General features: G+C 47.2%; 1 protein-coding gene across 1 annotated transcript in view; it reads right to left on the reverse strand.

Moving 5' to 3' along the window:
- Positions 1 to 14180, reverse strand: part of FBN3 (fibrillin 3) — a 169788-nt gene that overhangs the window by 46949 nt on the left and 108659 nt on the right. The window contains 6 exon segments of the mRNA XM_039324520.1: positions 371 to 439; positions 2324 to 2485; positions 5104 to 5226; positions 7012 to 7134; positions 7931 to 8056; positions 12625 to 12747. Of these exon segments, the coding sequence (XP_039180454.1) occupies positions 371 to 439; positions 2324 to 2485; positions 5104 to 5226; positions 7012 to 7134; positions 7931 to 8056; positions 12625 to 12747 (726 nt within the window).

The following is a 14180-nucleotide window of genomic DNA, read 5'->3' on the forward strand; positions in this document are numbered from 1 at the left end:
TGCCAAACTCTTGATTAAAGGATCAGCCTGAATCAATCCAATCCAATAGTTTGCTTTCTTCTGCAGCCAAAACTGCTGCTTTTTTTGGGGGGGGGGGTGTCTCTGTTTAGCTCAGATCTGATGCCTCTGCCCACAAGTTCATCACCCCAATAAAAATGATGCCCTTGCAATGTTCTTTTTAAAGCCAGGGAATTTTCCCAGGACTGTAATCAATAACAGGATGGGTTTTTGTTTTTTTTTAAATATGCAAGGGTTTGGGCATCCAAAGACCCTCTCCGGCGCTGAATTTCAGAGGGTCTCTAAGTTCAGGCAGGCCCGAGAGATCATTTTTCAGGTCTCCCCCTCCCACCCAGGTGACCCACTGACCTACCTTCCAAAATGACCGTGATGGGATTGGGACGGAAGCCTTCGCCGCCCGGACAGAGGGTCTTGTATTCGGCTGTAGGGTGAGAAGTGAATTCTAGACAGAGTTTAGAAGTTTTAGGCATCTTTATTTCAATCTTGGCCACTTCAAGACGGGAGGACTTCAACTCCCAGAATTCCCCAGCCAGCATGGCCAAGGTTGAAAAATACTATTTTTTGAAACAGCTTTCCAAGAATAGAATAGAATAGAATAGAATAGAATAGAATAGAATAGAATAGAATAGAATAGAATAGAATAGAATAGAATAGAATAGAATAGAATAAGGAATGGAATAGAATAGAATAAGGAATGGAATAGAATAGAATAGAGCAGAATATAGAATAGAATAGAATAGAATAGAATAGAATAGAATAGAATAGAAGCTGGAAGGGACCTTGGAGGTCTTCTAGTCCAGCCACCTGCTCAAGCAGGAGAACCTATACCATCTCAAACAAGTCTAGCTTCTTCTTAAAATCCTCCAGTGATGGAGCGCCCACAATTTCTGGAGGCAAGGAGTTCCACTGGTTAATTGTCCTCACTGTCAGGAAGTTTCTCCTTAATTCCAGGTTGCTTCTCTCTTTGGTCAGTTTCCAACCATTGTTTCTCCTCCTGCCCTCTGGTGCTTTGGTGAATAACATGACCCCCTCCTCTTCTTTGTGGCAGCCCCTCAAATACTGGAACGCTGCTTTCATGTCTCCCCTATTTCTTCTTTTCTCCAGACTAGCCAAACCCAAGTCCTGCAGCACTGGGAGGTGGGACTAGAATAGTGGTTCTCAACCTGTGGGTCGAGACCCCATTTGGGGTCGAACGATCATTTCACGGGGGTCGCCAAACAACGCAGTCCACCATTTTTTTTCCCCTTTTCCTTAGCTGTGCTACTCCCTTTTATTCTATTGGCTTTTGAAAGGCAATAGAACAGACTCTCTTGAATAGAGTCTAATTCTATTGGCTTTCAAAAGCCAATAGGAATTGTCCAGGCTGTCTCTGCCCTGCTGAGCCCGCCAAAAGTCCCATTCTGCAAAAGGTGCTGCAAGTTGTCTGCAGCGAAGGTGAGCTGTCTGGAAGCTTCCACCACTCCCTGCTGAGCAACTACTAAAAATGTAAGTAAAAGAGGGCCAGGGGTGGGAGGTGGGAGGCCGGCGGGCACAGGGAGGGTTGCTGGCGTGCGTGGGGCCCGGCGGGTGCCTTACCTCCCTTGGGCTGGGCCAGCTGGTGGCCCAGCCGGTGGTCGCCCTGCGCCGTCGCTGCCCCTTGCCAGCTACGCCTTGGCCGGCGCAGGGGGCGGCACCACGCATGCGCGGCACTCCCGGGCCGAGTTGGTTGCTGGGCAATGGCCTGTGTGCACCCTCGGCCTGCCCAGCATGCGCTCCAGCCGCAGGAGAGGAGGCGGAGTGTGCGCACCTCCTCCTGCCCCTCCCGCAGGGAAATACAGGTAGTCCTCGACTTACGACCACATGGTCAGGGGTCGCGGCATTAGGAAGGTTGAGAACCACTGGACTAGAAGATCTCCAAGGTCTGCTATTCTCTTATTCAAAGACACCAGGGCATGATCTGACCAGGAGAGAGGCGACACTGACCGATTATGTCATCACGTCTCCGACGCGTTTGTTGCGATTTTGTTTCGAATTTTTAAAGTGTCGCTTCTATTGCGTTGCTACATTAGTGCCTGCCACCCAGCCACAGGAAATCAATCAATCCATCAGAACAGAGCTGGGAAGGACCCCGGGAGGTCTTCTAGTCCAATCCACTGCTCACCCCATTCCAGACCAGAGCCTGTCCAGTCTCTACCAGTGACGAAGCACCTACAGCTTCGGAGGAGGGTCAAGCTGCTCCACTCGTCAATTAATCCATGGCCCAAACCAAATTCTGGCAGACGCCAGTCAAACGATGCAGCCCGGTGGGCACGGCTGCCCTACTCACTGGTGTTGGCGGCTGGGCAGAGTTCGCACGGGTTGCCCCAGGCCCGGCCCAGGGAGCAGCAACAGGAAGCCCGGGTGACCCCCACGCCGATTTCTGCACTGCAGGAGATGCCGCCATCGCCGCGGTCTTGCGTGTCCAGGAAACAGTTGCCCACTCGGGTGTCTGGGTAGGAAGGAGAAAGGGAGAGAGACAGAAAGAGAATGAAGGGTGGACTTGTAGAGATATAAAAGCTTTTTGGATTAAGATTTGGTGGAATACTAAACAGATTTTTAAGAGAAAGATAAAGTTTACTCTGCAATTATTCTTGCTGGGTATTATTGTAGATTTTGATGATAAAGAAATCAATTTGAGCCGAAGTGGCGCAGCAGTTAGAGTGCAAGTACTGCAGGCCGCTTTAGCTGACTGTGTTTAGCAGGTCAGCGGTTCAAATCTCACCGGCTCAAGGTTGACTCAGCCTTCCATCCTTCCGGGGTAGGTCAAATGAGGACCCAGATTGTTGGGGGCCATGTAAATATATATATACATTGCTTACTGGTGTACACCGCTTAGAGAGTGCTCGCACTTAAAGCAGTATATAAGTCTCATAAATAAATAAATAAAATTGCTGTTTCCTTCCTTCCTTCCTTCCTTCCTTCCTTCCTTCCTTCCTTCCTTCCTTCCTTCCTTCCTTCCTTCCTGTCTTTCCTCCCCTCCCCTCTGCTCTCCTTTTCCTTTGCCTCTTCTTTCTTTCTTTCTTTCTTTCTTTCTTTCTTTCTTTCTTTTTTTCCTTCCAAGGCCTTCCTTCCTTCCTGTCTCTCCTCCCCTCCCCTCTCCTTTTCCCTTGCCTCATTACTTTTTTCCTTCCTTCCTTCCTTCCTTCCTTCCTTCCTTCCTTCCTTCCTTCCTTCCTTCCTTCCTTCCTTCCTTCCTTCCTTCCTTCCTTCTTTCCCTCTCCCTTATCTCCTCCCTTTCTTTCTTCCTTCCTTCCTTCCTTCCCTCTCCCTTCTTATCTCCTTCGGTATATAAGTCTCATAAATAAATAAATAAATTTGATGCTGAATCTTATAACAGCTGCAAGATTATTGGTGGGGCAATATCGCAAGAAAAACTCACTGCCTACTTTGGAAGAATGGATACTTCAGGTGTCTAATTTAGCAGACATGGCGAAAATCTCTGCCTGTTTGAAGGACCAGTCACAAGAAAAATATATTATGGTTTGGAGAAGATGGATTGATCACATTCAAAAGAAATATGAGACTGAAAAGTACTATCTTGCGTATGAGTAGATTTTAGATAATTATTAACAGTTCAATATGGTTGAATTTATATTATTTTTAGTACTATGGTTTAATTATATTATCATTTTTGTTTTTAATTCGTTAATACTTGTTTTGAAAAGGAGTTAAAGTGTGTTATGGATTTGGTTGATAGTATAGTTGGTTAATGTTAGTTAGATTATGTTTGTTTATTTGTTGCCCTGTAATCAGCTCTGGGAAGTGGGGGGGGGAAAGGGGTGGGAGGGATCTGGGTTATATTGTATTAAATTTGTAAAACTTTTAATAAAAAAAAAGAAGGAGAATGAAGGGGAAAAAAAGAACTGCACCGGGAAGAGCACGAAGATAGGAAGGCCTGGGAAAAAAAACTGGGGGGAAAAAACAGTTTTTTTCCCAAACGGCTTTGGAAAAAAAGGGGAACCCCCCCTCTGTTTTCCCCCCACCCCAATTTTTCCAGTTTTTTTTTCCAGACCTTCCCATCTCTAGTTGGGTGGGGGTCTTTAGGTACAAGATGCATCTGAGAGTCAGTTGTGTATCCAACACATGTCGACAAATTCTGCTTTTCCAAGGGTATGTATTCTTTTTTTTCTTTCCCCCAATGCAGCAGGCATCATGTCGTCGGCTAGCCCAGTGTGTTTCTCAACCTTAGCCACTTCAAGATGGTGGACTGCAACTCCCAGAATTCCCTAGCCAGACAGAATTCTGGGAATTAAGGTCCACAGATCTTAAAGTGGCCAAGGTGGAGAAGCAGCGGGCTAGGATGACCAACTCCCTGACTGGCAGACTCTTTCTGCTCCAGGGATAGAAAGAATCGTAATTATAATTATAATAAACCAGATGATAAACCAACAAACAACAATCATTTAAAAAGGATCAGTGAGGCTTGCAAATCTTGACTACGGCTTGGAGAAACGAGAGGAAGAACCGAATCGCGTCGAAATGAGGACCTGTCTTTGATAACGGTTTCTACTTGGGCTTTTTCAATGTGGGGCTGGGGCTATGGAGTTTGTCGTTCAAGGCGTTGGGCTAGCTAGGCCAAGCAGGACCAGCTTGATCTTCTTTCAGCGAGGCCCATTTTAGAAAGCATCCAAGGGGGGGGGGGAGAAAACTGGATGTGTTCTTATATTTCGCTTTTTAAAAATTTCTGCATTTAGCAATTAGCACTTATATACCGCTTCACAGTGGTTTACAGCCCTCTCTGAGCGGTTTACAAAGTCAGCCTATTTGCCCCCAGCAATCTGAGTCTTCCTTTTACCGACCTTGGAAGGACGGAAGGCTGAGTCAACCTTGAGCCGGTTAGAGGATCAAACTACTGACAGTGGGCAGAATTAGCCTGCAGTGCCGCATTCTAACCACGACAGGACCAGCTTCACCTTGTTAATATTTATGATTTTAATAGGAAGCTGCCCAGAGTTGCTTCTCAGCGCGATAAGCGACAGGTGGCAGATACATTTAATAAATAAAGAGTATTGGGAAACCACCGCGCCCGGGAAACATGGAGACCCTGTGGGGATGGATCCTCCTTACCGACACACCCCACGCCGGTAGGGTTCAGCTCAAAGTCCTGAGGACAGTTGCAGAGGTAGCTACCCGGCGTGTTGACGCAAAGCCCGTTGATGCAGTTCACCGGATCAGCACACTCGTTGATGTCTGTCCGGAGAGACGGAGAGAGATGGGAAAGGAGTTAAAGGCGGTCTGGGAATTGCTGATGGTGTCCCGTCCTGGGCGGAAGGAGCTGCCGAACCACAGGCGCTGGCCGGCCACCCTGAGGTGGCCCTCTCCTTGGCTTGTGTGTTTGCAACCGAGGTTGGATGGAGGAGTGGGAAGAGGGGAAGAGCTGAGCCAAGGCAGGGACATCAGGGGTGGGAGGGGAGGAATTACTGCCCCCTCCCCAGGCCTGGGTCTGAAGCTGGAGATCTCTCTCATGGAAGAGCTTTGGAAGGGACCTTGGAGGTCTTCTAGTCCAGCCCCCTGCTCAAGGAGGAGATCCTAGATCATTTCAATCAATCAATCAATCAATCAATCAATCAATCAATCAGAATAGGGCTGGAAGGGACCTTGGAGGTCTTCTAGCTCAGTGCTTCTCCACCTGTGGGTCGGGACCCCATTTGGGGTTGAACGACCATTTCAGGGGGTTGCCAAACAACGCAGTCCGCCATTTTTTCCCCTTTTCCTTAGCTATGCTACTCCCTTTTATTCTGTTGGCTTTTGAAAGCCAATAGAATAGACTCTCTTGAATAGAGTCTAATTCTATTGGCTTTCAAAAGCCAATAGGAATTGTCCAGGCTGTCTCTGCCCTGCTGAGCCCACCAAAAGTCCCATTCTGCAAACGGTGCTGCGCCAGTTGAGTAGTCCTCGACTTATGACGGGTTGAGTAGTCCTTGACGTACGACCAGTTGGGGGTCGCGGCATTAAAAAGGTTGAGAACCATTGTTCTAGTCCAACCCCCTGCTCAAAGTAGGAGATCCTAGATCATTTCAATCAATCAATGAATCAATCAAAATCAATCAATCAATCTGAATAGAGCTGGAAAAGACCTTGGAGATCATCTAGTCCAGGGCTTTTCAACATTTTCACTCATTGTACCATTTTTAGGATATGGCAATATCTGAGTACCACCAGTCGCCTAGCGACCCCCCCCCCAAAAAAGGAAAAATGTGATAAAGTGCAGGTAGTCCTCCGCTTACAACAGTTTGCTTAGTGACTGTTCGAAGTTACAATGGCACTGAAAAAAGTGCCCCCCCCCCAGCCACAGCTGAGCAAGACACCTGCTTGCCCGCCCGGCCGTGCTCTTCCTCCTGTCCGAGGTTTCCATTGTTGTGAGCGTTTCTGTTGGGGATTGGCAGAGGGGTTGGGATGGGGGGAGGAGTGTTTGGTTTTTATTCCCCCCGTCTGCTGGGTGGTTGCAGCAGGTTTTGGTCACTTCGCATGACCCTGGGACACTGTGACCGTCATAAATATGAATCAGTTGCCAAGCATCTGAATGTAAATCACAAGACCCTGGAGAGGCTGCAACATTCCAGCTGATCGGCGCTTCTTCTGGGCTCAGCAGAAGCCCCAGGATCAGCACCGAGCTCCAGCTGGATCCTGGCGCTGATCCTGGTGCTTCCACTGAGTCTCGACAGCCCTGCAGCTCCAGCCGTCTCTCGCTTCGGCTTGTGTGGTGCTGCCACCGGTTCAGCTCATTCCCCTGCCCCACTATCACTTTTCTAGGATAGTTGTGTACCACTGGTTGAAAAGCCCTGTTCTAGTCCAGCCCCGTGCTCAAGTAGGAGATCCTAGACCATATCAATCAATCAATCAAACGTCAGAAATACATGCCACTTGATCAGGTGACCGTGGGGATGCTGTGATGGTTGTTTTTTCGGCAGCAACTTCGGAAATCCACCCAATGAATAGGACCACCTGGAGCCACGATGGGTCTTTCCCGCTCACCTGTGCAGTTGCCGCCACTCCTGTCCAGCTCGTATCCATCATCACAGGCGCAGCGGAACATCCCGGGAAGATTCTGGCAGGTGCCGAAAACGCAGATATTTTGGAAGGTGCATTCATCAATGTCTGCAAGGAAACACAGCACATTTTAACCTCAACATTCTCTCTTCTTAAAGACCTCCAGTGTTGGAGCATTCACAACTTCTGGAGGCAGGTTGTTCCACTGATTAATTGTTCTAAACTGTCAGGAAGTTTCTCCTTAGTTCCAGGTTGCTTCTCTCCTTGATGAGTTTCCATCCGTTGTTTCTTCTCCTGCCTTCAGGCACTTTGGAGAATAGCTTGACTGCTTCTTCTTTGGGGCAGCCACTGAGATATTGAAATACTGCTATCATATCCCCCCTTGTCCTTCTGTTCGTTAAACTAGATATACTCAATTCCAACAGCCATTCCTTATTTGCGTTAGCCTCCAGACCCCTAATCATCTTTGTTGCTCTTCTCTGTACTCTTTCTAGAGTCTCAACATCTTTTTTACATCGGGGTGACCAAACCTGGATGCAGTGTTCCAAGTGTGGCCTTCCCAAGGCCTTGTAGAGTGGTATTAACACTTCACGGGATCTTGATTCTCTCTTCTTTCTCTCTCTTTCACACACATAAACCTCTAAAGCAGCGGTTCTCAACCTATGGGTCGCGACCCCATTTGGGGTCGAACGACCATTTTATGGGGGTCGCCAAACAACGCGATCTGCCATTCCCCCCTCAGGGGGCGCCGCTGCGCATGCACGGCGCGTCCGTGTGACGGGGGTCGCCGTCACACGAACGTTGAGAAACGCTGCTCTAAACACTGGCAGCAATTTCGCTGGCCTTTTGTGCATCTCTAAAACCCAGTGTCTGCAACCATTCTTCTTATCCTAAATCAGCTCACCTTGGCAAGCCTTGCTGTCATCAGTTGGGTTGAAGCCCATTTCGCACTCACACCGGTAGCCCCCGGGGGCGTTGAGACACTGCCCGTTCTCACAGAGGTTGACATTGTCGGCGCATTCGTCCACATCTGGGAGGGAAAAAGGAGGCAGGGTCAGGCCTGTCAACTGTCCAGCTGGCATTTCCAGAAAAAGAAACTTCAGGGACATAATTTTACCGAGAGTATAATACTTTGCTGAAAATTTACATTGGCACAGAAGAAGTGAAACCAGCTCCGGTTTTCCCACTCGAAGGCTTGCTTAATTAAACAATAGATTCCCTCGCCCCCACCCACCGGGTGTTCACATTGTCCAATAGTAATACTTCTTCTTGTTATGGAAACAGGCCACTTCTCCATCGAGCACCTGCGTTAGTGACCTTGGCGTTCTTGCAGGCTCTCAAAGATGCCTCAGAGGGACTGGTTCTGTGGAGAGAGGTTTTTCCACAGACCAAAGAGTGTGTGGTTTTGTGTGCTGCCTGCATCCCACGGATGGGGCTTTGCTTGTTTGTGCGGACCGGCTGCTGGCAATCCACGGCCCAGTACCAGTCCACGGACCAGGGGTTGGGGACCCCTGGCCTAGATCAGAAGTTGCCAACCCTTCTCGGCGGACCAGAGGGAAAGGGAGGAGGAAGCATTTTACGTGTGCACGCTAGTAGCACCCTGTTTTTGCCACGTGGCGCTCTGTTTGCGTAGCAGCGGTGCTAGCACGAGTGGGAGTGAGTGCATGTACTGGCCAGCTGTTCTGTGGCCCGGTGGCCAGCAGGCCATGACCCGGTAATGGGCTGAGTCCCACAGGTTGGGGACCCTTGGCCTAGATACCATTCCTCCCACCTTTGCATTCCATTCCACAATCTCTAGTCCAGTGGTTCTCAACCTGTGGGTCGGGACCCCATTTGGGGTCGAACGACCATTTCACGGGGGTCACCAAACAACGCAGTCCGCCATTTTTTCCCCCCTTTTCCTTAGCTGTGCTACTCCCTTTTATTCTATTGGCTTTTGAAAGCCAATAGAATAGACTCTCTTGAATAGAGTCTAATTCTATTGGCTTTCCAAAGCCAATAGGAATTGTCCAGGCTGTCTCTGCCCTGCTGAGCCCGCCAAAAGTCCCATTCTGCAAACGGTGCTGCGCCAGTTGAGTAGTCCTTGACTTACGACCGGTTGAGTAGTCCTCGACTTGCGACCGGTTGGGAGTCGCGGCATTAAAAAGATTGAGAACCACTGCTCTAGTCTGTTTTTTGTCGAGCGAGAAAATTCAGGTGAAGGGGTGAATCAGTCTTGACAAGGCCTTCCTCTTGGTCGACAATCACACAGAAAATACCCTGTCAAGCTCCTCCGGTATCACCCCCAAACTGCCGGTTAGCTGGAGCGATTCAATCAGAGGGTTGCAACCTTCCTAGTCAGGCAGATTCCATGGGGACTCTGAAGGGATGTCATGGGCACACTCACAACATGGCTGCCACGGAGACATGGCCATTTCCAAGCTCAACAAGGCTTACGGATGGATCGAAAGTGCATCCCACTTCCCTCTTCAGTGCCCCAAGACCCTTGCTGCTCACCCAACTTTTTTTGTTTTGTTTTAGCGTAGTTGGATAACTGAATTGTATTCTGCACCATTTTTAATGCCTAGGAGGATTTGGGGAGGGGGGGGGAAGTAGGCCTTCTGGGGAACGAAAAAAGGAAGATGCTGAGGTAATTTGGGTTAGAAATGTAAAATTTACCCAGGCGCAAAATTTAAGAGAAAATTTTTATAAAATGTTTTATAGATGGCATCTGGATCCTCAAAAGTTGTCTTGTGTGTATCCTAATTTACAGCCCAAATGTTGGAGATGTGGTAGTTTGGATGCCCCTTATTTTCATATAGGGTGGGCTTGTAGAAATATAAAAGCCTTTTGGATTAAGATTTGGTGGAACATTCAACAGATTTTTAGGAGAAAGATAAAGTTTACCCCACAATTATTTTTATTGGGTGTTATTACAGATTGTGATGCTGAAGAAATTAATTTGATGTTGAATTTGATAACAGCCACAAGGTTATTAGTAGGGCAATATTGGAAGAAGGATTGCTTGCCTACTATAGAAGAATGGACGATTAAAGTGTCAAATTTAGCAGAAATGGCTAAGATTTCTGCTTATTTGAAGGCTCATTCACAAGAAAGATACATTTCGGTCTGGAGAAAATGGATAAATTATATTCAGAATAAATATGGGACTAAAAGTTTCATTTAGCTTATGAGTGAATTTTAGAGTATTATTATGATATTATTATTATTTTTAGTATTAGCATTGTTTAACTATTTGGGGACTGTATCGCTTAATAATTAGGATATTAATTTGTTTATGTTCTCATTATTATTATGTTTACTTTTAATTTGTTTATATTTATGTTAAAGGGGAGTTAAAGTGCATTATGGATTTGGTTATTTACATAGTTGGTAATGTTAGTTAGATTATGATTATCATATTTGTAACCCTGTATTCAGCTCTGGGAAGTGGGGGAGGGAGAGGGGGGTTTGGGTGGGTTGATATTGTAATTTTTATAAAACTTTTTAATAATAAAAAAAGGAAGATGCAGCAGGCTGACTCAGAGCCAAGAAAATTCACAGAGTCTGTCAGAAGAATAATTTGGGGTTCCAACTCAAGCTGGGGCTACGCAAGAATAATAATAATAAAAAAAAGTGGGATCCAGACAGCTGTGAGGAAAGAAAAAAGCAAAGAGTTTGCCTTTAGGGGCAGCTGCAGAGAAATGGGGCACAGGGACAGACTTTTATAGGGGAGACTGTCTGGGGTGTGGAAGTGCCTACGTGCTGATTCTAGGATGACACTTGAGGGGTGTGTGTGTGTGTGTGTGTGTGTGTGTGTGTGTGTGTAGGTATGTCTGTGATGTTTATTCTTGTGAACATGCAGTTCCTGTGGGAAGCCTAATTTGATTAACTCTATTTGTGTTTGCAGACCTTATCCTTTGATACGTGGATAAGGTCCACATATCAAAGTCCCTGGATATTAACACCATCTCTTGGGAACTCCTGGCGCATGATCGACCGACATGGCGCACCTTGGTGTACCAGGGTTGCCAGACATATGAACACAGAAGGACAATCTTGGCGCAAGAGAAGCGAGCACTCCGCAAAGCCAGAGCTGTAAATGCTGAAGTAACAGTGTTTACATTTCTTTGTTCAGTATGTGGCAGAACATTCCGTGCTAACATCGGTCTTATTAGCCACCTACGGACACATCGTTGATGGCCCATAACCCACAAGATGTCAAGGTCTTCATTGAAAAATCGATGGACGAACAACAAGATCCAGGTAATTTATTTGGGGAGTTTGAGGAAGTTTTAGTTGATTAACTTAGTTTCAGCTTGACTGTCAATTACCTAGTGGAGACACGGATTCTCAGACTACTGTGGAGTCTGTTCATATTTTAAACAGTACGAAGAACAAAATATATTTGGGTATAAAACAGTACGAAGAATAAAATATATTTGGGTATAAAACTTGGGTATAAATGTCGGTCGATCATGCGCCAGGAGTTCCCAAGAGATGGTGTTAATATCCAGGGACTTTGATATGTGGACCTTATCCACGTATCAAAGGATAAGGTCTGCAAACACAAATAGAGTTAATCAAAATATATTTGGAAACAGTACGAAGAATAAAATATATTTGGGTATAAAACGTCTCACACGTCTCATCAATCCCCCTTGCTCAAAGAAGAAGGGGTTACGTTGCTAAATTGTGAAGATGGGAATTGCAAACTTGAATCCCGAGTTATCGGTGAGGTAGGGCCCCCGCGAAGCCCTCAACCCTCTTCCTGACTTGATTCGGAGGACGTTGTGATGCCTGTTTAGAAAAGGATCTTCTGCCTACAATATTTTGTGCTTTCTTTTCCGGCGTCAAGAGAATTCATTTAACTAGTTGCCCACTAATGTAGACATTGATTAGGAACTTTGCAGAAGTTTTTAAAAGCACCAAGGACCCCATGGCCCCTGTGGAGGGGGTCGCCCAGCCTTTCTCGACCAGCTGCCTGATTGAACGTCAACACCCATCTCAAAGGTGCTTTTTCAAGAAGCAATTGGACTTCCTTGTTTTGCTTTGAAGACGTTTCGCTTCTCATCCAAGAAGCTTCTTCAGTTCTGACTGGAGGGTGCAAAAGGGACGGATTTATACTCCTTGCAGTCCTCTGGTCATTAGTACTCTCTCTGAGAGTCGTTGAGGCCACTTGGAGGTTTATCTGTGCTCTGAAGAGTGTGGAACTTGGAGGTTTGTCTGAGTCCTCAGGGTCAAAGCAGCCTCAATGGCCCTCTAAAGCAGCGGTTCTCAACCTGTGGGTCAGGACCCCATTTGGGGTCGAATGACCATTTCACGGGGGTCGCGAAACGGTGCTGCGCCAACCATGCCTGAACGTTCTTTGAAGTGTTTCATTACTCAGACACATGACAGCATCTTTGGGACAACGGAGGAGGTTTATTGAGTAATAACAGATCCCATCTCCACCCCACCCACCCACCCTGCCGTCTATCTTTGGTTTGTAAGGTTTGACTTTAACTTTTTCTGTTTTAGATTTTATGTAACCGTCAGCTGCCCAGAGGTACCCGATGCTAAGATGGGCAGCCGATAAATTTTATAAATAAATAAAGAACTGAACATTTCTACACTCACCCGAACAGGAGTAGCCGTCACCGCCGAAGCCTTCCTGGCACGCGCAGCGGAACGAGCCCGGCGTGTTCAGACAGTTGGCGTTGAGGTTGCAGCTGTGCCCCTCGGTGGCACACTCGTCTAGATCTGGAAAGGAGAAAGAAGGAGATGAAGGGGGAACGTCTCACCTGCGTAGCCCCACTGCCTGTGGAACCCTCTGACACTGGACAAGCAAATTGGTGGTGAAGCGCTGCCTCTATTTAAGGGAGGCATCCCATGACTGCACATGATTTTAGAACCTTTTTTTTCCGCACGGTCCTTAAGCGAATCGCTGTGGTTGTTAAATGAGACATTACAGGACCACAATTTGTGACTTTCCCTGCTGGCTTCCTGTCGGGATAATAATTTAACAGCTAAACAGCTTATGTAAAGCAGGGCTTTTCAACCAGTGGTACGGGTACCACCTGTGGTACATTGGCCCCTGGTAGGAGGTACGCGACCATCCTAGAAAAGTGGTAGCGGGGCAGGGGAATCAGCTGAACCGGTGGCAGCACCACACAAGCCTGAGCGAGAGACGGCTGGAGCTGCAGGGCTGTCAGGGCTCAGCGGAAGCGCCAGGATCAATGCCGCTCTCCAGCTGAACAGCGCTTCTTCGGGACTGTCAGGGCTCAGCGGAAGCCCCAGAATCAGCGCCAGACTCCAGCTGGAGCTCGGTGATGATCCTAGTGCTTCTGCTGAGCCCAGAAGAAGCACCAATCAGCTGGAAAGCAGCACTGATCCTGGTGCTTCTGCTGAGCCCAGAAGAAGCGCCGATCAGCTGGAATGTTGCAGCCTCTCCAGGGTCTTGTGATTTATATTCAGATGCTTGGCAACTGATTCATATTTATGACGGTCACAGTGTCCCAGGGTCATGCGAAGTGACCAAAACCTGCTGCAACCACCCAGCAGACGGGGGGATTAAAACCAAACACACACCCCCACCCCACCCCCGCTGACAATCCTCAACAGAAACGCTCACAACAATGAAAACCTCGGACAGGAGGAAGAGTGCCGCCAGGTGGGCAGGCAGGCGTCTTGCTTGGCTGTGCCTTGGGGGGCACTTTTTTCAGTGCCATTGTAACTTCGAACAGTCACTAAGCGAACTGTTGTAAGTTGAGGACTACCTATACTTTTATCACTTTTTTCCTTTTTTTTTTTTTGGTCATCAAGTTTTTGACCCCTTGTAGGCGACTGGTGGTACTCGGATGTTGCCATATCCTAAAAGTGGTACAGTGGGTGAAAAGGTTGAAGAGCCCTGAGGTAAAGGTGTAATGTAATGTGGATGATGCAATGATAGGGTGGTGCCATATTAGGAATGACTCAGCAGGGTCCGTGTCTGTGCCTTTAAGAGGCTGAGTATAAAAGGGAAGGTTTTTTCTTGCTGTAGTCTTTTTCTCTCTCAACCATTTGACTGCTATAACGCCGTGTATTGGAGTTTGCTGAATTCTCACCACGTGTATGTATTTTATTTCTAGTGTATATTTACAGATATAGTGTAATATAAACCACATTTAATTACAAACCACTGTGTACTGCATTTA

The sequence above is a fragment of the Crotalus tigris genome, unplaced genomic scaffold (assembly GCF_016545835.1).
Source record: "Crotalus tigris isolate CLP2741 ecotype Arizona unplaced genomic scaffold, ASM1654583v1 scf7180000024302.2721777, whole genome shotgun sequence".
Taxonomy (NCBI): domain Eukaryota; kingdom Metazoa; phylum Chordata; class Lepidosauria; order Squamata; family Viperidae; genus Crotalus; species Crotalus tigris.